We start from the raw sequence: 23,287 nt of genomic DNA on the forward strand, positions 1-23,287 counted from the left end.
AGAGGATGGACTACTGGCAAGCGATGGGGTGCATCTCACACAAGTAGGAAAACATCTTTTTGCACACAGACTCACAAACCTCATCAGGCGCACTTTAAACTAGATCCACTGGGGGAGGGGAACAACAGCCTGGCGAACACTATATTACCCACGACCACAGGGAACCGCCGAAAGGCTAAACGGAGGGCTGCACAAACACAGCAACGACCAAGTACAGAGAGCACAATAATCCCAAATAAACAGTTCGAGGGGAGGTCACAGGGGCTTACATGTCTTTACACTAATGCTCAGAGCATGGGAAATAAGCAAGACGAACTCCAACTCCTAGCACAGCACCACACATACGATGTCATAGGCATCACTGAAACCTGGTGGGATGACTCCCATCACTGGAATTTAACCATTGAGGGCTATAACCTCTTTCACAGAAATAGAACAAAGGGGGGAGGAGGGGGAGTAGCTTTATATGTCAAAAACAGTTACGTTGCAGAAGAAATGCAAGACTGTAATCCGGGAAACCAGCTTGAAAGCATCTGGATAAGAATCAAGGGAACCGGGACTCAAAAAGATCTTGTCGTGGGTGTCTACTACAGACCTCCGAGTCAGGATGAAGGACTTGATGAAGCCTTCTGTCAACAGCTGACCAAACAGGCACAAAGAAGAGATATAGTAGTCATGGGCGATTTCAATTATCCCGATATCTGCTGGAAAACAAACTCAGCCAAGAGTACAAAGTCCAACAAATTCAGCAACTCTTGATCTAATCTTAACAAATGTGGAAGACCTGATCAATACAGTTGAAGTGGTTGGATCCTTAGGGGCAAGTGACCATGTGCTCCTGCAGTTTGCAATACAAAGGAATGCTGAAACTAAGACAAGTCAAACACACATTCTGGACTTTAAGAGAGCTGACTTCCAAAAAATGAAGGAATTACTGAGCGGCATTCCATGGACGCTGATATTAAAAAACAAGGGAGTTAAGGATGGATGGGAGTTTTTCAAAAGTGAAATACTCAAGGCGCAAATGCAAACAGTGCCAACAAAGAAGAAAAATAAGACAAGTGCAAAGAAGCCAGAATGGATGTCCAAAGAACTTCTAACTGAGCTAAAGCTCAAAAGTGACATGCACAAGAAGTGGAAAAGGGGAGAAATCACCAAAGAAGAATTCAAATGTATAGCCAACACCTGTAGGGAAAAGGTTCGCAAGGCTAAAGCGCAAAATGAGCTCAGGCTTGCCAGGGACATAAAAAACAACAAAAAAGGCTTTTTTGCTTACGTTGGTAGAAAAAGGAAGAAAAAGGAGGCGATAGGGCCATTGCAAGGAGAAGATGGGGTGATGGCGACAGGGGACAGGGAAAAGGCAGAACTACTTAATGCCTTCTTTGCCTCGGTCTTCTCAGAAAAAGAAAGCCATCTTCAACCTCAGCAACATGGAATGGATGAAGGATTGGGGGAAATCCAACCCCAAATAGGGAAACAAGTTGTCCAGGAACACTTGGCCTCTCTAAATGAATTCAAGTCCCCAGGGCCAGATCAACTACACCCAAGAGTACTGAAGGAACTAGCGGAAGTTATTTCAGAACCACTGGCAATTATCTTCGAGACAGACTAGAGAGATGGGCCAAAACTAACAAAATGAAGTTCAACAGGGACAAATGCAAGATACTTCACTTCGGCAGAAAAAATGGAAATCAAAGATACAGAATGGGAGACGCCTGGCTTGACAGCAGTGTGTGCGAAAAAGACCTTGGAGTCCTTGTGGACAACAAGTTAAACATGAGCCAACAATGTGATGCGGCTGCTAAAAAAGCCAATGGGATTCTGGCCTGCATCAATAGGGGAATAGCGTCTAGATCCAGGGAAGTTATGCTCCCCCTCTATTCTGCCTTGGTCAGACCACACCTGGAATACTGTGTCCAATTTTGGGCACCACAGTTGAAGGGAGATGTTGACAAGCTGGAAAGCGTCCAGAGGAGGGCAACTAAAATGATCAAAAGTCTGGAGAACAAGCCCTATGAGGAGAGGCTTAAAGAGCTGGGCATGTTTAGCCTGCAGAAGAGAAGGCTGAGAGGAGACATGATAGCCATGTACAAATATGTGAAGGGAAGTCATAGGGAAGAGGGAGCAAGCTTGTTTTCTGCTGCCCTGCAGACTAGGACACGGAACAATGGCTTCAAAATACAGGAAAGGAGATTCCACCTGAACATCAGGAAGAACTTCCTCACTGTGAGAGCTGTTCGACAGTGGAACTCTCTCCCCGGGGCTGTGGTGGAGGCTCCTTCCTTGGAGGCTTTTAAGCAGAGGCTGGATGGCCATCTGTCGGGGGTGCTTTGAATGCGATTTCCTGCTTCTTAGCAGGGGGTTGGACTAGATGGCCCATGTGGTCTCTTCCAACTCTACTATTCTATGATTCTATGATTCTATGACAAAGGACTCTTGCCACACCCTGGACTCTACACAGATATATATTCTTTCCTTTCCTTACTTATTTTATCCATACCTCACAACCTTTGAGGATGCCTGCCATAGATGTGGGCGAAACGTCAGGAGAGAATACTTCTGGAACATGGCCACACAGCCCGAAAGACATTCAACAACCCAATACTCTTCATGCTAATGGACTAGGCTAGGTATCTGTTTTTATCCACTTTAAAGGACATAAACTTCCTTGATATCCCGCTTGCACTACAATGAAAGCAAATAAACATGTGGGAAGAGGGCCAATACAGGTGGTATCAAAATATAATAATAATAACAATAATAAAACTTTATTTATACCCCGCCACCATCTCCCCAACGGGGACTCGGGGCGGCTTACATGGGGCCATGCCCAAAACAATACAATGTAAACAGCATATAAAAGAACAGCACAACACAATACAATAAGCAATACAGTAAATAATATCCATTACAAAATAAAACAAGGAGACAATAAAAACAAGGGCAGACCACATGAACATTAAGTTAAAAGTCCAGAGACATCAATTTTGATTGTGAATCATGGTCTAGGAGTGAAAAATATTTTACTTCTTACTTCTCACTGAGGTTCCAAATTAGACTACAGTGTATGTGTATGACCAGAAAGTACAAAAATACTGCCACCACTCAAAATGAATCTCCCCATTATAATTAAGACATCATTTCATTCTTCTATACCATATGTGTATCAACCCCGCTATGGTTATAGAGGAGAATCACCTCCCCCAAGCTCTAGCAAACTTGACCCAACTATATTTCTGTTGTCCCTAGTGTGCTTTCTAAAACATTTTAAAATGAATATATAACATTGCTAATATAATCATGATTTGTTTAACTTTGGCTTTCTGTTTTACAAGTGATCTGTGATTTCCAATTAGTGCTGGGACACGTTTGGCTATTTATTAATTTTTTATTTCCAAGGGGGGATCTCACTGTGTAATCTGAGATCTTTTCTTCAGAGAACAGTTCTAATTTAATTTTTCTACAAGGACATTCTTCATTATCCTCTTAATACTGAAACTTTCATTCCCACACCCAATAGCCTCAGGAAAACTTCCATGGTCGTGATTCCCCTTCCAGTTAGATCAATTTTAATTGGGTTCAGCTAATGGAACTATTTTCCTTAAGAACTGGAAAACAGCATAGTTATTTCTTAGGGTGATTATGAAGACTTTTTCGATCCTGTCACATTTTTAATGTCCTTGGGGTCATGCAATAGATACATCAAAATTCCTCCCTCAATCTGCATTGTTCTGCCTTCCCATTCCCTCCTGGGGAGTTTGAGGCCACTGTCGCTACTAGAGACAAGGGAAGGAGCAGGGCAAGAAAGATTAAAATGGATGGTTAGAGGATCTGGGAGGTTGTGCAGGTAAGCTATGGGCCAGAGAAGAATCTGAACTTCTTTATGTTTGCTGTGGAATAGGATCAAGCTATAGGCACTGCCAAAACTTGTATGGAGGAAATACATACCTATCAATGTCATTGCTCTTTTTACTTGGAAAACCAAATGCCACATCTGTGTCATTATGGTAGTGATATTATTTCCTTTTCTTATTAATTCAAATAATTATGTGTCCTGCTGCACTGTATTATTAGTGGTTATTTTAATGGAAGAGAATGTTCTGGGAATTGATACAAAAAGACTTTGGTATTAATGGGCTGAAGAGACCTGTGGATAGATGGGTGGAGTGACACGGAGAAAGCCAGTCACTGAGGGGACTTGGAGACAAATATTGGTCAAGAATTAGATCAAAGGCAGAGAATAATTCAGGGCTTAAAGAACCATCTTCTATTTGAAGCGAGGTTTGATTAAATTCCCCTTGGAGATGGCTCAGAAGAACGCTGGCATCAGTTCTAAATATCCTTTCAAATATCTTATCTTGATTCACTGCACTTTAAACACATTTTTATTGTCATTATCTTATGAATGATTCCGGAAAATTCAATCCAAGCACTCCCAACAGATGGCCACCCAGCCTCTCAATACTAATACTAATACTAATAATAACAACATCATACAATCCTACGGTTTGGAGTGACCCCTAAGGATCATCCAGATCAACTTCTTTCTACCATGCAGGAGGAGACACCCCTAAAGGCCATCCAGTCCAACCCAATTCTGCCATGCAGGACACAATCCAAGCACTCCTGACAGATGACCATCCAGCCTCTACATAATAATGGTGATAATAATAATAATAATAGAAGCATATAATCCAAGAGTTTGGAGAGACCCCTAAGGGCCATCCAGCCCAACCCTTTCTACAATGCAGCAGGACACAATCCAAGCACTCACGACACATGGACAACGTATAAATACTATACAATACTACACAAGGACATAGACCCCCTCTACCCTCACCACTTTCACAGTACACAAACAACCAAATGCATACTAAACATAAAGACAACCATACAACAGACATTCAATACCACCACTACCTCAACACGTTCTCACCAACACCACCAGACAACGCCACAGCAACGCGTGGCCGGGCACAGCTAGTATTGTATAAAGTGATAGAGACACCCCGCATATCAACAAGTGTTTGTATATTATCTTCTGCTAGATGTTGCTTTGAAGTGACATATTAAGGGCAACAGTTCAAAACAATACTTTGATTTGTGGAGCAGATGTGTGAAATGATCCACTGGTTGGCATGGCTAACAAAAGCTATTTAACAGATCCCTTCCAACTATATGTTGCAGTATGTTTTTAATTAGTTTTTGTTATATGCATCATATTGCTGTGAATATGTGTCCTCCAACTGCACAAGATGGTATAACTTGGCCAACCTATGGGCCATTTCAACATCCAGCCCTGGACTGGTTATAGTGAATTCTTAAATCAGTAGGGCCAAGAGGAAATGCCCATCCTATATACATTTTTTTGCTTTTTGCTTTTGAATTACTTGGTGTGCTTCAAGGCATACATATTTAAATACAGGTTGTGTATTCCTTATCCAAAATGCTTGGGACACAAAATATTTTACTTTTCAGGTTTCTTGGGATTTTGGAATTCCTATATTTGCATATATGTACATAATGAGATAGAGATGGGACCCACTGTAAACATGAAATGTATGTTTCACATACATCTTATACACATAGTTTGAAGGTAGTTTCATATACAATATCTTAAATACTTCTGTGCATGAAAAACATGCATACATTAAATCATCAAAAAGCAAAGGTGCTCAACCACCCATATGAACAATTTTGGATTTTGGAGTATTTCAGGATTTTAATCATAATGTTTGTGAGCTGTGTGATTTTCTTCTCTGATTCTTACCAAATATGTACCAGAAGAAACCAGAAGAAATTTGATGTTCAATTTCCTAGACTCTCCAGAGATAAATAGCAAAGGGCAATACAGTGTTCACTCACTACTTTGTGGTTCAGTTTTTGCGGATTTGCTGTTTCGCGGTTTTTCAATAAACTCTAAAATAATATTATAAATAATAAAAATTACAATTTACAGCCTAAGGAAGGGAGGAAGGAGAAGCTGAAGGGAGAGAAAAGGAGCCCAAGTGCCAACGAGAAGAGAAGTAGATGATTTATCAACACACGATTGGTTGATAAAGACTTAAAATAGTGTGTAACTACTAAAATAATGTATAAATATATAGTGTCCCTACTTTGCGGATTTTCACTTATTGCGGGTGGTCCTGGAACCAAACCCCTGTGATAAGTGAGGGAACACTGTATTTCTAGAAGTAAGATTTTCAAGTGACAACGAAAATCAGTGGTTCCCAAGGATCATAACTAGGGTGTTATGTTACCAATTGCTGAAAATATTGTGGAAATCTGTTTACACAAGTATTGATCAAGCTATAAATCAAAAGTGAAAACGTTAGTGATTCTGCCACTGCAGTTGTTGCTGCTACTACTAGTAATAATAATTAGATCCTTAAAATGGTTTTGGTGAATTTGTCCCTTCCCTCACAATATAGATAAGGAGAAAGCTCTTGAAGTTCCATGCTAGTCTGAATGAGATAAAAGGATCACACTAATTAGTGCCAATTAGTCTCTACAAAGCATTGGAATTTTACAAATAAAGGCTTGCACTTTCAAAGAGACTTTTGGGGCATTTCAGAAAGTAAAATAAATTATGCAAATCATTCACTTAAATCTCAGTTCCAAATATCCTATGCTGAGTTCCATGTGCAAAGTCTGGAAATGTCTTACTAAAGAGAATGCTTGAAAAGAGATGCAATGCTATAGGTGTCAAGTTCTGACGCAAGTACAAAATGGCCCTGCAGATAGGCCCTGTGTACTTCTCCCATCTGTGTGATGAAAGAAGATTTAGGCTGCATATGGATGGCAAAAAAGATGGGCACTGAATCTCTTCTTCAGGTTAAACACCCCCCAATCTTTCAACAATTTCCCATCAAGCTTGGTTCCCAGTTACTCCACCATCTTCATCACCCTTCTCTTATAGTGTTGCAGTTGACTATCCAGAACTGGACACTGCATTTCAGGATCAAGCAGAACATGATTATTTCCCTTGATCTTGGCAATGTATTTCCATAGATAAGTTTTCACTTTGTTTCTTGTTTTACACCACATTTTCCTTCCACATTCATCAAACAGATGCCTTGAGGAGGACCATGACATCCCTTGCCTATTCCCCCAAAATATTGTTTATGATTAGTGGCCAACTATAGCTGTAGGAAAAAAGAAAACACAATACTTCAGGTCAGTTTCTTTTAATCTGTCTGCTCATTGTGTATTTCAATGAGTATTTTTGATACTATGGAAATATTTGAACCATTGCAGTTTGTGGGAAACACCTTGTCAGTGTTGTCTGTTATACCATTGAGATAACCAATAATCATTATTCCAGATAAGCCACTTATATTCTAACCTTTTCGCCTTCAGGCCAACTTCAGAATACTTCACTAATCACTAGCTTAAGGGTGCATAACATTTTGCATTAGCATATATTTTCTGCAAAGATCAAACATCTTTGCAGTCATCCTTTTCTCTTGTGAAATTGTATTCTTTATTTATATTCTCATGTCATATGGGCCTTTATTGTGTGTGATGTGATTTAACATCTGGGTTTATATTTGCAATGCCCTGCTAATGCCTGACTTTGATTAAATGTTCACTGAAGCAAATTGAAAGGTACAGGCTGGTGCAATAGCTGGATAGATTCGATTGGAGGCAGGATCATCTTTGCCAAGTTATTTGCATTTTTTCTTAACATAAATACTTTCATAATTGTATTTATAGGACCAGGAGCTTGTACTTGCATATTACATTTTGCACAGAATTTCCCTCAAATAAATTACTTTTTTATGCTGCATACTTGCCATCTGTCATGGCCTCAGGTTTTCTTTCCATATTACCTCCAGCATTTCTTACAGCAGACCAGCAGCTTTCCAGAGGCAAAAGTAATGATCACATTTTAGTATAGCAACTCAGGAGGAGAATAAAATGTGTAGATCAAACAGTAGTAAGTAGCTGATACCTAGAGTGTCTTAGCCCCAAATGTCTAGGCTACACATACTGAATTAATAAAATTAATATAATAGTGAATTTTTTCCTGAAAGAACGGATTTTAGAATTGCAATCAAATTATTGTCAAATGTATGCATGGTCTAGGTGAGGATGTTCATTCCCCCCCCCCTCTCTCTCTCTCTCACACACACACACACAGACATCTGCCACAGCCAGGTGGCAGGAGAGAAGCCATGATTACACTGGCCTGTAAATTCACAGTAAATTTGAAACAGAGGCAGCCATAAGCACTTTCCCTGTGGCATGGTCCAACCAAGGTGAGATCATCTTGACTTTGTTGAACCTTCCATGTCCCTGTTCCTACTCCCAGCAGGAGCTCTATGTGAGCTCCTGGCCATTGTAGCCATCCCCTGTTGACACTGGAAGAGGCACATTATGCAACCAGGAAGAAAGAGGGAGCTGAACTCCCCATCTTTTTGCTGGCTGTGTGGGTGCCTCTGTTGATGTCACACACTTGCAGTGTCCAGGAGGTCACATCAAGCTTGGTGGTTGGCTTGGAGTGTGACAGCAGTGACACGGGCACAATCCACCCTCTCTCCTTGCAGTCGATAAGTACATGGGAAAGGTGATGGTGTCAGTGCTCCATGTGGATTGCAGATCGATCAGGATTGAACTCAATCCAGTTGTCCAATCTTCCCAAAGCCATGGAATACTCCAGAGTTTCAAGCAAACACCAGAGCATCCCTCAACTTTTATTGAAAAGCCGGATTAATCTGGTGTAGCCCATGCTATTAATCATAAGTGGAGGAACATTGTGAAGACAGCCAGAAACTAACTCAGGGTTAGTTTGGGTTTCTATGCCTGTGCAGAGGAGCCCAGAGAGCACATGAAAGAGATTATATCACTTGAGCCTAGTTAATTGACAGAATATCTCACAGATGAATGCACACAAACTAGGGCACAGTGTAATACCAGAGGCAGGGCATTTTCCATAAGGCCTGTTTTTATTATGAAATAATTTTGAATTATATTTTATTTGAAAATATTATAGAAAGTAAGGTTTTTTTTAAAATCATTTTACTGTATTGTGTTCTGCACCCTTTAGAGTACAAGAAGAGCAAAATGGAGATATCTAAGGTACTACATTTAGGCAGGCAAAAAAATAAATTGACAGATAAAGGATGAGAGACTCCTGGCTTGACCTCATCATGCGTGAAAGAAATCTAGGAGTTAAGTAGACCACAAGTTGAGCATGAGTCAACAATGTGATGTGGCAGTAAGTATGCATCAGTGGAAACATACTGTAATGCGTAATACTCGCACTCTAGTCTGCTTTGTCCATACATCTTCTGGAATACTGTGCCAACTTCTGAGCATCACAAATCAAGAGGGATATTGACAAGTTGGAATGTATTCAGAGGAGGGCAAGCAAAATTACCATTTTGCCTGAAAGCCATGGCCTGTGAGGGAGATGGGTATGTTTAGCCTGATGAAAAGAAGGTCACCTGTTAGCCATGTTTAAATATTTGAAAGGATGCCATATTGAAGATGGAGGGAACAACCTTTTTTTCTGTTGCTCTAGACCAGGGGTCCTCAAACCTTTAAAGCAGAGGGCCGGTCCACAATCCTTCAGATTGTTGAGGGGCCAAATTATCATTTGAAAAAAAAATACGAACAAATTCCTATGCACACTGCATATGTCTTATTTGTAGTGCAATACAACAATAACAATTAAAGAACAATACAATATTTAAAAATGAAAACAACATAAACCTATCAGGATTTCAATGGAAAGTGTGGGCCTGCTTCTGGCCAATGAGATAGTCAAGTTAATTATGATTGTTGTTGTTGTGTGCCTTCAAGTCATTTCAGACTTTGGGCGAGCCCAAGTATAAAATTATTTATTTATTTATTTACTACCTTTATTTACTACATTTATATCCCACCCTTCTCAGCCCGAAGGGGACTCAGAGCAGCTGTATGTACAAACAATATATTATATTATTAGCATAGCACAATATTAGCATTATATATTACTATATTGAACTATGCCACTATAAGGTAAAGGTTAAGGTTGCTCCTGACGTTAAGTCCAGTCGTGACCAACTCTGGGGGTTGATGCTCATCTCCATTTCTAAGCCGAAGAGCCGGCGTTGTCCATAGACACCTCCAAGGTCATGTGGCCGGCATGACTGCATGGAGCGCCGTTACCTTCCCGCAGGAGCAGTACCTATTGATCTACTCACATTTGCATGTTTTCAAACTGCTAGGTTGGCAGGAGCTGGGGCTAACAGCGAGCGCTCACTCTGCTCTCGGGATTTGAACCTGGGACCTTTTCGTCCGCACTATACTGTACCACTATACTGTAATATTATATGTAATATATAATATATAATTAACATTATTATATGATATTATTAATAATATTATATTGTACAACATTACAGTATTTTAGCAATATTATATGTATATACAAAATATTATATTATTAAAACTGATATAAAATATTATATTATAAAACTGAGGGCGGGGGCCAGGTAAATGACCTTGGAGGGCCGCATCCGGCCCCCGGGCCTTAGTTTGGGGACCCCTGCTCTAGACTCTAAAGTCTAGGACACGAAGCAATGGATTCAAACAACAGGAAAAGAGACATTAGGAAGAATCTCCTGCCAGGGAAAGCTGTTTGATAGTGGAACATGCTGCCTCCAAGTGGGGACACTGGAGTCTCTTCTTTGGAGGTTTCAAATGGAGGCCAAATGGCCACCTGCAAAGAGTGCTTTCATTGTGTATTCCTGCATGGCAGGCAATTGGACTTATAGAAATCATAGAGCTGGAAGGGACTATGAGTATGTAGATAAAGCAAATATGTTTCCAGTGTCTCCAATTGTGCAGTCCTTGATTACTTGATGATCATCTGCCCCTAGATATGTTTAATTTCACTTACATGTAAAAAATATCATAGTCACCCAACATTCTTTAGGGTACTGAAACTTTCTATACTGCTCTGGGTTGTTATTTTAAAGATAATCTTTTTTGACATATTCAATTGTATTTGAGTTTAAACCTCGCAGCCACAATTACATGACTTTCTGTGCCACAGTAACAATTCCAGAAGACGGAACTACTAGGCCCCAATGCAGTCTATTTGGACTGCACCAATGAAGCTTAACAGAATGAGATATTGCAGCTTATTGACTTATACAAAGCCTTGTGCATATGGCCAAAGGCAAATAATGAAAGAGCAAGCACCATCTGTTCAATATAAATAAGTTGGCAAAACTAAACACATCTGTAAATGTCAGAACCCTGCTACTAGAGCCTGGATGTGGCTCTGAGTTTCAGGGTCACTGACATTGATAAGACACCTGCGTCCCAGGACTCGGAGGAGAAACGGCTGCTGGACTTGGCGGGGAATTTGCGCGGGGTTTTACTGAGCGGGAAGAGACTGTTCAAATGAGGGGGAGGGTATATAAAGGAGGGTTGGCCGGAGCCTCCCATTCTTGGCTTTTCTGATGTTCATGTTTCCTACAGTAAAAGTTCCTGGTGATACCACAGAGAGTCTCGTGTGTTCATTCAGGAGCGGCTGTGGTGAGCTGACACTAAGCCAAGAATACGGACACCATCCCGCTGTAGCGGTGAGGTGTAACATGCAAGTGGAGGATGAAGAGCTCTTGGGCGCAGGAGGAGGAAGGTCGGAAAGGGCCACTCCCGAGCCGGACGCTGAGTTCCACCAGCTGTCATCCACCGCTTATGCCCAGCCAAATGGGGTAACCCAGAGGCGCGGAGTGGTGCGGGGAGATAGCACCGGAGGAGAGGAAGGTTCACCTTCCCCAGGCCCGCAAAAGATGGTGTTTCTGGAGGAGAGGATGTCGGCGATGGAGACCACCCTGGCAGTGATGTCGAGGGCGATGGAGCGCCTGGCGGTTTTGGCGGAGCCGGAGCGAGGAAGGGAACTCCGGGCTAGCTCAATGTGGGACGTGAGCATGGGAAGCAGCCAGGGCTTTGCAGACCTCCCAGCACCGAAGGGAAGGGAAATGCGAAAGGAGCCCGGTGCCCGGCCCAAGATCCAAACGAGCCTGACGCGGGTGGAGGAGAGTGACGACGAAGGGGAAAAGCCTCCGAGAATCCCGGCTACGCTCCCAACTGAGACCCTGGTGCCCCTGGCGAATGCCGGGCGTGGCACAGGACAAAGGGAAGCAGCAGCGGGGCCCACTGGCCCGCAAGGGGGCTTGCGACGGGCGGAGAATTGGGGATTGCCACCACAGGGACCCCTACCGAGACGAGAGGAACTAAGGATCGAGTTTGGGGGAGAGTCCTCTGAACTGGATTTTTTCCTGACCACGGTGAGGGGCTATATGGAGGACAATGCCCACACTTTTAGAACGGAATCCAGCCGGGTACGGGCCATTGGTGCAGTGTTGAAGAGGGGAGCGGCCAGCTGGTACGTTCAACTACACGCGCGGCGCGACCCATGTCTGGGGTCACTCCGACGCTTTATGGGGGCCCTGGAGACCCGTTTCCGAGATCCACTGGAGCAGATCCGGGCGAGGGAGGAGTTGAAGACCGTCTCCCAGGGGCAGAGGTCGGTATCTGAGTATGCGGAGGAGTTCCAATGCCTCGCTGAAAAGGTGCCGGAATGGTCTGCAGTGACAAAGATAGAACTCTTCAAAGAGGGGCTCAGGCGGGAGATCCTCTCCTGGGCGGTGCATCGTGATGAGCCTGACACACTGCGCGGATGGATTCAGCTGGCGGGGCGCATCGAGACATCGCTGGCCCAGGCGAGGAGGCACCGAGGAGGGCTACAGCAGCGGCCGCAGATGAAAGAGGGGAGCCGGAAGGAGGGATCAACCCCAGCCGGGAGGAGAACGGAGCCGACAGGGAACGTGAGCGCCAGCAGGAGGGGCTGCTTCGTGTGCGGCCGTTTGGGCCACAGGGCTGCCGAGTGCTGGCAGAGAAAAGGGGAAGGCGGAGGCCCGCCCAAACCAAGAGCCGTGGCAGGGAAACGCGCCGAGGAAGAACCACCGATGAGGCACCACTCGGGGGGGTTGGTAAGTCAGGACAAAACCATGATAGTGGTCCCCATTCAGCTGGAAAGTGGCAGCAAACAAGCAACCTGCAAAGCATTTGTGGATTGTGGATGTTCCAGGAACATCATCTCCCCTGAATTAGCCGAGGGATTGGGATGCGAAAGAACGAACCTAGAATCCCCAATAGCTTTTTCGCAGTTGGACGGATCCACAGCATCGGGATCATTAGCTAAGTACAGTGCCGAAGATGTAAAGTGTAAGATAGGGAGTTGGGAAGGAAAGGTGTCATTTGTGATATCACAAATAGCCAGCTATAATGTTATACTAGGCATGCCATGGCTGGGGCAGGCCAACCCGCAAATCAACTGGGAGGATAAGAGCATGATCTTCAGGATGAAGTTGGAAGGAGGGAGCCAGGAAGTGGAGAGGGAGCCGGGGAAAAGGGGGGAGGAAGACTCTATCAGGATAGCAGAACTGGCAGATAAATTACCCCCAGAGTATCGGGATTTTGTGGACGTATTTGATGAGAAGGAAGCAGACAGTTTCCCACCGAAGCGGAGAGTTGAAGTGAAGATAGAGCTAGTCCCAGGAGCAGAGCTTCCTAAGGCAAAAATATACCCAATGTCGGCTAGGGAAAAGGAGGAACTGAGAAAATACATTGATAAAAACCTAGCGAGGGGTTTCATAGAGCCTTCAAATTCCCCTCTAGGGGCGCCTGTGTTGTTCAGGCGCAAAAAGGACCAAACGCTGAGGCTCTGCATTGACTACAGGGGCCTGAATGCAATCAGTTCTGTAAATAAATACCCCCTACCTTTAGTGAAGGACTTGATCGCCCAGTTATCGGAGGGACAGATATTCACTAAATTGGACTTAATTGAAGCGTACCATAAATTGCAGATTAAACCAGAGGACAGGTGGAAGACGGCCTTCTCCTGTGCATTCGGATTATTCAATTATCGTGTGCTCCCTTTCGGTTTGTGCGGCGGAGGCGCCGCGTTCATGCAATTAATCAACGAAGTGTTGCATCCATTGTTGTACAAGGGAGTCTTTGTTTTTTTAGATGACATATTGTTAGTATCTCGGACTAAGGAGCAACACATAGAACTAGTCAGGGAAGTCCTGCAAAAGTTGAGAGAAGCAAAACTGTATGCGAAGCTTGCCAAGTGCGAGTTCAATAAAGACCAGATAGACTTTCTGGGGTATAGGATTTCCTCCCAGGGAGTGGCGATGGACCCTGCGAAGGTAGAAGACGTGAGGGGGTGGGAAGCCCCCAAAACACGGAAGCAGCTGCAATCCTTCCTAGGGTTCGCAAACTTCTATAGAACATTTATCAAGGACTTTGCGCGCCTCACTTTGCCATTAACGGATTTGTTAAAGACTAAAGGCAGGGGAGAAACAGCCAAAGTGAAGGCCCCAGGGGCCAAACTGACCTGGACAATAGAATGCCAGGAAGCTTTCGAAGCCCTTAAAAAGCGTTTTACTGAGGAGCCTGTCCTACAGCACCCTGATATGTCTAAAGCCTTTGTATTACATTGCGATGCGTCAGACCGGGCATATGGGGCAGTTCTGCTACAGAAAGACGAGGGGGGGAACCTGAAGCCATGTGGCTATCTGTCAAAAAAGTTCAGCGATACAGAAAAAAACTGGCCGATTTGGGAGAGAGAAGCCTTAGCGATTCTAAAAGCACTAGAGTGCTGGAGGCACTTTCTGGAAGGAAGTGGAACACCGTTTGAGGTGTGGACTGACCATAGAAATTTACAGTATCTAAGATCCCCTCGTAAACTATCAGCGAAGCAAATTAGATGGGCCCAATATTTCAGCCGTTTTGATTTCAGACTCAGATTCTTCCAGGGGAAACATAACATACTCGCTGACGCTCTCTCTCGGATGCCTCAGCACGGGGGAGGAATTCAGGAATCTGAAGGGAGTATTTTTCTTGATAAGCAATGGGGCCTGGCAGTACTAACTCGAGCACAAGCGGCCAAAGAAAACAAACGTACTGCCATTTCCACGGGGGGAGGAGAAATATGGGAGGAAGAGTTGAAGCGAGCGTATGGAATGGACAAATGGTTACAAACTAACAAAGAAAAGGGAGAATTGTGTGGGGATTTGGTGTTTGTAAATAAGAAATTGTATATTCCTGAATGTTTAAGACGAGAAATGTTAAGGAAGTACCATGATAACAAGGGTGCGGGTCATCTAGGCCCCACCAGGACTATTAAACTGTTGGCCAAACAATGCTGGTGGCCCGGAATGAGGAAAGACGCCAGGGGGTACGTCACGCAGTGTGAATTATGTGCAGAGGGAAAAACACCACCGGGGAAGCCCCAGGGGCTATTGCAGAAGGTGGTGGAGCCCATGAGGCCATGGGAATGCGTAGCCATGGATTTTGTAGGCGAACTACCCCCCAGCAGAGGCCACAGATACATTTGGACAATATTGGACCTATTCTCAAAACAGGCACACTTTGTGGCCCTGCCAAAACTCCCTTCAGCTGAAAAACTTGCTGATTTGTATGTGAAGCATGTATATCGCCTACATGGGTGTCCCGACAAGATAATTAGTGACCGGGGAGTCCAATTTACTGCAAAATTTTGGGGAAAATTCTTACAGCTGTTAGGAGCAGAAAGGAACCTGAGCTCGGCCTTTCATCCCGCGACCAACGGGGGGGTCGAACGTACCCAACAGACACTGTGCCAATTCTTAAGGATGTACACCAATTATAGACAGGATGATTGGGCGGACCTTCTTCCGTTTGCTGAGATGGCTTTTAACGGGGCCGTACATTCGGCCACAGGTCGTGCCCCATTCGAAATAGTATACGGACAGGAGGTGGCACCTTTCCCCAGGCTACCCGAGTGGAAGGAAGGGGAGGGCCAGACCGACGAGGAATGGCCGGCCAAAATCAAGCAAGGGTGGCAAACCGTGGTAGAGGCATTGCGGGAAACACAAAAGAAGTACAAGCTCTTCGCGGATCGTAGGCGCCGAGAGGGGGACAAATTGGGCGAAGGAGATCTGGTTTGGCTGAGCACAAAAAACCTGAAATTGGGGTTCCCATCCAAGAAATTGGCTCCACGCTATATAGGGCCATTCAGGGTAGCAAAAAGAATAAACGAAGTGACCTATGAGCTGAGGCTACCAAAGGACCTAGGAAAGGTACACCCGGTATTCCATTGCAGCCTGTTAAAAAAGTATAAAGGAACTCTGGACAGCGGAGAACAATAGTTGTGTTTAATCTTTTCCTTCCAGGATGAAGGGGAGGAGGACGCCATGTCAGAACCCTGCTACTAGAGCCTGGATGTGGCTCTGAGTTTCAGGGTCACTGACATTGATAAGACACCTGCGTCCCAGGACTCGGAGGAGAAACGGCTGCTGGACTTGGCGGGGAATTTGCGCGGGGTTTTACTGAGCGGGAAGAGACTGTTCAAATGAGGGGGAGGGTATATAAAGGAGGGTTGGCCGGAGCCTCCCATTCTTGGCTTTTCTGATGTTCATGTTTCCTACAGTAAAAGTTCCTGGTGATACCACAGAGAGTCTCGTGTGTTCATTCAGGAGCGGCTGTGGTGAGCTGACATGTAAAAGTGTAACACTGTGAAAGCATACATCAGATACAATCAATTTTAGAAGCATTCATAATACTTAATTTAAAAAATCCTCAAAATCTTTTAGCAACTGCAACAAAGAATGCAACAAAGAACTGCAACAAAGGAAAGGTAATCTAATAATTATATCACAATATCATGTGAGACAATAAATGACAAAAATCTCACCCTTCGGCTACCATATCAATGAGAATTGGATTAGTCCCCACCCCCAGTTTTGCTTGTACTGTGGGATACCATCATAATTTCCTTTGAGATGTTCAGATGAAGACTAAAACATTAACTCTGTAACAGCACTTTGTACATGCCAAAAATAGAATTTTTCTGTTATCATCTTCCTTAATTATAGATAAAAATCACATTTTAATGCCCTCAGTAACACCTTAATATCAAAAATCATTTTCCTCAGGGCCTAGCAGTACTCAGTTGCCCAAAATTGTCCACAGTTTATAACTGCTTAGTATATTTCAGTACATCTCTGTACATTTGAATCTCTCTTTAGTGGTTCAAATCTACAGAACTTTAATAAAGGAGTTTGCATTTAATCTGTTGTGTCAACTGCATTTGAATCCTCATCAGTATTTCAAATAATATAACTCAACTTTTGCTGCATTGGAAGGTTAGATTTCAGATGCTGCTTAGGAAAATACTCCATAAGATTTCTTGATTTTGTTTTTGTATCTCCACCTGCCATATTATATAACTTTTGGATCTAAAATATTCGCAGTTAAAGTCATTACAAAAGAACCATCACTTGGCTTTGCATGTTTCCCCAGTCTGATCTGTCACCTTAGTAGTAGCTGATAATATAATAGCAATTTCTTTAATAGTTGTATTTTTCAAATCATTGGTTTATCTCATATAAGTCTAACACCCCTTCTATACTGCCATATAAAATCCAGATCATCTGCTTTGAAAAGAGATAATGTGGATTATTTGATTTGATAATCTGGATTATATGGCTGTGTAGAAGAGGCCTCAGATATTTGATGGCAACTGGTTCTAACATTACTCCATCAAATGGTCACCCAAATCCATAATATTGGACTTTGAGTAACTGGGAACCAGGAACAATCCAAGTCCTTAGGACCACGTTTTTCCCAATAAAGCATCAACTCTTCTTCTACTGGTTATTCATCTGGTTACAAGGTACACCTGATATTTCTTCTTTTTCTTAAGTAGGCCCTACTCCTAGATTTTGCTAGATTCTCTATCAGTTCACCAACTTTTCACCTCCTGATACCTGGAGTGTCAAAGACAGGGGAAAAGACCCAGGCTGTGTGTACAGTTATCAGAACCCTCCTACCCTGGCAAAATATCATTAGGAATGTGGAACTCAGATGACCCCGAAGTATATCCTTTTACTTCAGATAACCCATAGTTATTGAGGGGTATATGTGTATATCTTCCGAAATTCCATTCTAACAAGGAAAAAACCCAAATAAATACTTTTTTCCCCATTTTTCTCCTTCCTTCCAGAAAGACATTAAAAAGGCAAGAAAGTTTTTGAAGACTATTCACAGCTCCAGGCAAAATGCAGGCAAACAAATGAACATATTTTACACAGAGAAAACAGTATATACAGAAAACACATATCTTGCATAAAACCCACATGTTTTCTCTGTAGAAAACAGTTTTTGATGCAAAAATATCAAAGAAGTAGAGACCACAAAAACAGGCTGATCCAAAGCATTGTTGCTTCAAACAAGCCCTAAAATCTGCCATGGCATTCTGTTTCCCAACTGCTTCAGTAGTGGGAATATAGGCACCTTCTACACTGCCATATAAAATCCAAATTATCTGCTTTGAACTGGATAATATGACAGTGTAGACTCATATAATCCAGTTTGAAGCAGATAATCTGCTTCGATAATTTGAATTATATGGCAGTGTAGAAAGGGCCCTAGTTCTCACTGTCCAGCTGGACCAAACCTGGTTCAGTCTCGCTGGACGTTACCCATACCTTTGTCACTGTATGGTAGCCACAGAGCTCCAAAGAGTTCATCTCTATTTCTGGGCCCATTTGCCAGGGAAGGCACCCATGCAACTCAGAGAAGAGGAGGGGGAAAAGAAGGACCAAACCCCCCCCCCCCACACACACACACCTTTCCATGTCATGGCCTCTCCTTTCCTGACATTGATAAAGATGCCTAGTACTTGTTAGAAGTATCTGGAGTTCTGTGTCCACTACCACAACAATGATAAACAACAAAGATAATTGCCAATCCTTGTTCCCTGTAACACAGAACATGATCAACTGACCCGACTGTTCGCACGCTCTGAAGTGTGGAACTGCTCCACACTGCTCCAGCTGTTATACTTTATCTAACACGTGGTAAAAATGTATTAAGTGCATTTTTCCCAATTGAGTGTGAGATGACCCCACAAGTCATATAAATGCCACAGAATTTGTCATGTTCCAAGGGGTTCACACCTGATAACTGAGCCAAGTTTAACCAAATAAACCCAGTATGAGCCAAGACTTTATTGAATTAACTGTATAATTAAAACATTGATGGCCCTTCCAGACAGGCCCTATATCCCATCTGATCTCAGGTTTTTTGTTTATCCCAGATTATCTGGCAATGTGGACTCATACAATCAAGTTTAAAGTAAAAAACCTGGGATCAGATTCTGGCATATAGGGCCTGTCTGGAAGAGCCCTGATGAAATGGCAGACAAAGGCTTGAGGCAATGAGACAAAGGAGAGTTCCTGGAGGTTGTAGAAAAAAATGACGTCTTTATTCTCAATGGCCAGTGAGAATACAGCAATAAAGAAAAGGAGGACCTTCTCCTGTCATCAGGAAAGCGAAGGTAATTTAGACAAAGAACACAGATCCTTATATACTATTTTGGCTTGCCTCTATCCTACGTCACAGGTATTATCAATCACCAATTAATGTCAAAAAAAGTCTTACTGAGCACTTAACTAAAAAGCTTATCTTGGCATTTTCCTAAAATATAAACTACTTTCAGACCTCTTGTCAAGAGTCAGACGCCAGTTAACATACAAAACAGAGTTTATTCCGAAGATAAGCCAGAAAATAACATAAACACAGGAAATATCCTTGAAACACTTCACATTTCAGTGTTTCGAGAGTAGATTGGACAATAATAACTCAAAAACAAGTCACTCTAATTTCCCATGCTGGCATTCAATAAAAAACTAAATAACGCTTCAATTCAGCTTTGGAAAACAAATAGAGTTAATTGCTGGAAAATAAACAAACTAGAAAAGCAATAAAGCTGCTTCCACGGTGCAGATAAGCCGAAAGCCTCAAAGGGATGATGAATAGCCGTCGTCAGAAGAATCCAAGGTCAGGTCAGGAGGCAGCAGAAATTCCGAAAGACAAACCAATAGTCAGAAGCCGGGAGTAGCTGTCAGTCAGAGGGAGTAGACAGAATCCAGGTCAAATTCAATCCAAAGTCCGAAGAGGGTGCAGTCATCCAAAACAGGTCCACGATAAGACACAGTGAGAGCCAAGCTAGGTGATATCAGCAGATTCAAATCATAGTCCAAGTCCAGCCTTCATGGAAACACAGAGATCCCAATGGCGCCTCAGCAACACCTTGCCACACGCAAAGTGCAGTGGCCAAACATTCCCATTTTATTCCCCTTCCTCCTGGGTGACCAAACACTCACACCCAAACACCAGGTGTCCCAAATCTACTCAGAGTCTGAACTCCACACAGCTAGAGCTCGTGGATCTGGAGTACCTAGCAATTCGTCGGAGTCCCAATAATCCTGCCCACACTTAGCCCCATGAACACTTAAAGAACCATCCTCCCTTCTCCAAGCATCCCAATTGGGATCAGCTCCTGCAGAAACCCCAGGTTCAGAAGTATCCATAGGCCCCAAATCCCCAGACATCTCCGGTGGCTGTGCCCATTCAGTGCCCGCTTCCCCAGCCACCACCTGTTCCTCAGCATTCATCTCCCCATCTGAATCTTCCTCAGAAGATCCCCCATATAGCTCTCTAAGTCGCTTCCTGCGCAACTCCTCCAGTGAACCCTCATCACGAGGGTTTTTTCTTCCTCTTCGAATTCCATCACCATCAACCATAATCCCCGAAGGCGCAGTCACCTCTACCCTTCCATTAGGGTGTTATCTTTTGGAATCCTCGCCTTACCTATTAAGGATTCTCATTAATTAAAGAGAATCCTAGTTATCTCAACTGTCAAAGACCTATTACCATTGGAATTCTCGTCTCACACATGAAGGGTGTTCCTTAATAAAGGAGAATTCCAGTTGTCTCAGCTGTTAGTGACCTATTAGACTGGAATTCTCACCTCATGCATTAGGGTTCTCATTAATTAAGGAGAATCCCAGTTGTCAGAGACTTAATGGCACTCCCCTCATGGCCCAGGTCTTATCTTGACACCCCAAAAAACCTTAATTTGTCTTTTGTCCATTAGCATGGAGCTTTATCTGTTCTTTGTTGACACTCTAGCAGATGTCTTCAGTGAACTTTGGTCTTGCTGCGGCAGGCAGTTATTTTGCTGAACAGAGTAAACTAGCACATATCTGCTGGTGATTACATTTCTCTTTATCTATTTCTTTAACATGATTACATTCAATATATATTTTCCAATACAAGTATTATATTTTCCCAATACACCTTCTGTTATGGTTGAGCCTTATGGCTCCGATACTGGGAGACGTGGTCGTAAGACTCCTCGAGAGTCAGACTCTCTTGAGGAGCGAGAAAGGAAATGGCTGCGGGACTTATTTGCAGAACCAACAGACGAAGACTCCTTTGAGGGTTTTACCGAGGGAATGGAGGAAGAGGTGGTTAGGTCAGAGGAGGATGACATGGAATGGACTCGTGTGAGGGAGGATTTGGGTGTCACCGGCAATGCTAGTATGGGAGGCGACTGGTGGGTTGCAGGATCGGACCCGTGGACGAGTTGGAGGGATGGAACGGGATCCACAGCTGGGGATGCTGTGGGGCGTAGTCAAAGGTGTTTTAGCTCTGATGAGGATGATGATGATGAGGCACCTGGAATTAGGGTAACAGCTGACAGCGATGAGGAGTTGTAAACTGGCATAAAATGGGGTTTAGAATCCAGGGCTAATTGCGTTGGGCAAGGTAATCTGGACGAACGCTTGGGCTCTTGTTGGGAATTTCCTGAAGACGGGTGTGTTTCGTTTGCTGAATACGTAAGTTACCAAGGACACTGGGCATAGACGGCGGGAGGAACTGTGTGGGCTTTTGTTGTGCAACCTGTGTTTAATCTTATTAGCTTGGACCTCCGTCGTCTTCTTGACGGACATTATTTGCCTATTCTGGATTGACGCTGGACTGACTGACTGACTACGACCTCGGACTACCCCTTCTGTGGCTTTCGGTGGAATTGGTGAACCAAAGACATCTGTACCTGGCTTTCGACCTCGGACCGGACTGGGACCCTGCTGACCGTTGCTACCCTGATTGAAGTGCCTGGATCCGGATTCCGTTTGTTGCATGGAGGAGTAACACCCTTAGTTACTCATTTGCAGCCTTCGAGTAGCAGAGAGGAATCTGCTGCCAGCTTTTTATGTTTCTTTGAATCCTTGTTTATCAACTTTTGTTTGTTTAAATTGCCGGGCTGAAGTAAGCATTTTCTGTTTAACCCGGATTAAACTCCCGTATAATCTGGTTTATCTTTTGAACCGCTTTTAGTATCAGCGGAGTCTTTTTTGTGTATCTTTTACACTAAAGGCAAGTGTTTGCCTAGTCCTTTGTTTCATACGGGCACTTTTTAGTTCTGTAACTTTAATAAACTGTGTTGAACTTTATCTGGTGGTGTTCTGTCTGTGACACCTTCATCACTGAGTCTTTCCAAGATCTGGCTAACAGAACTGAAATATAGCACACAGCTGGGGTAACACAAATCAAAGTCCAAAGTTCCATATAGTGTCTTTAACTTTATTATTCTATGATATCGTAGTCAGAGGTCCAAAGTCAAGCCCTTCCACACAGCCCTATAGCCTAGAGCAGGGGTCCCCAAACTTTTGAAGCAGAGGGCCGGTCCACAATCCTTCAGACTGTGGAGGGGCCGAATTATCATTTGAAAAAAAAATACAAACACATTCCTATGCATACTGCACACGTCTTATTTGTAGTGCAACAACAACGAAAAAACAATACAATATTTAAAAATGAAAACAATTTTAACCAACATAAACCTATCAGGATTTCAATGGAAAGTGTGGGCCTGCTACTGGCCAATGAGATAGTCAAGTTAATTAGGATTGTTGTTGTTGTTGTGTGCCTTCAAGTCATTTCAGACTTTGGCCGAGCCTAAGTCTAAAATTAATTATTTACTTACTGCATTTATATCCCACCCTTCTCATCCCGAAGGGGACTCAGAGCAGCTGTATGTATATTTATATATATAAAAGGGTAATGAAATTTCAGCCTAGGACAAAACAACAAAACTACACATCCCAGAAACACTAAACTTGGCAGCACAACCTCTCATCCATGCCTCTACGTTCATACAACAAAAAGAAAAGAAAATAAAGTCCTAATTAGAGGGAGAGGAATAATTGTTCTCATCCAATTGCTGCCAGTTAGAAGGCTAAGCTCTGCCCACTTGGACTCCTAGCAACCCACTCAGCCCAGGAGACAGGCAGAGTTAGATCTCACTTAGGCCTCTTCCACACTGCCTATAAAATACAGATTATCTGACTTTAACTGGATTATATGGCAGTGTAGACTCAAGGCCCTT

The 23,287-nt window shown here is 43.3% G+C and overlaps 1 protein-coding gene across 1 annotated transcript; it reads left to right on the forward strand.

Moving 5' to 3' along the window:
- The first annotated feature begins 11,684 nt into the window (after positions 1-11,684).
- LOC134296157 (uncharacterized) lies at positions 11,685-16,512 on the forward strand. The gene is made up of 2 exons (XM_062970335.1): positions 11,685-12,992; positions 16,221-16,512. Exons 1-2 carry the CDS (start codon positions 11,790-11,792, stop codon positions 16,260-16,262), a joined length of 1,245 nt encoding a protein of 414 aa, XP_062826405.1. The 5' UTR covers positions 11,685-11,789; the 3' UTR covers positions 16,263-16,512.
- The last annotated feature ends 6,775 nt before the right edge of the window (positions 16,513-23,287 follow it).

The sequence above is a fragment of the Anolis carolinensis genome, chromosome 2 (assembly GCF_035594765.1).
Source record: "Anolis carolinensis isolate JA03-04 chromosome 2, rAnoCar3.1.pri, whole genome shotgun sequence".
In the NCBI taxonomy this organism is placed as follows: Eukaryota; Metazoa; Chordata; class Lepidosauria; order Squamata; family Dactyloidae; genus Anolis; species Anolis carolinensis.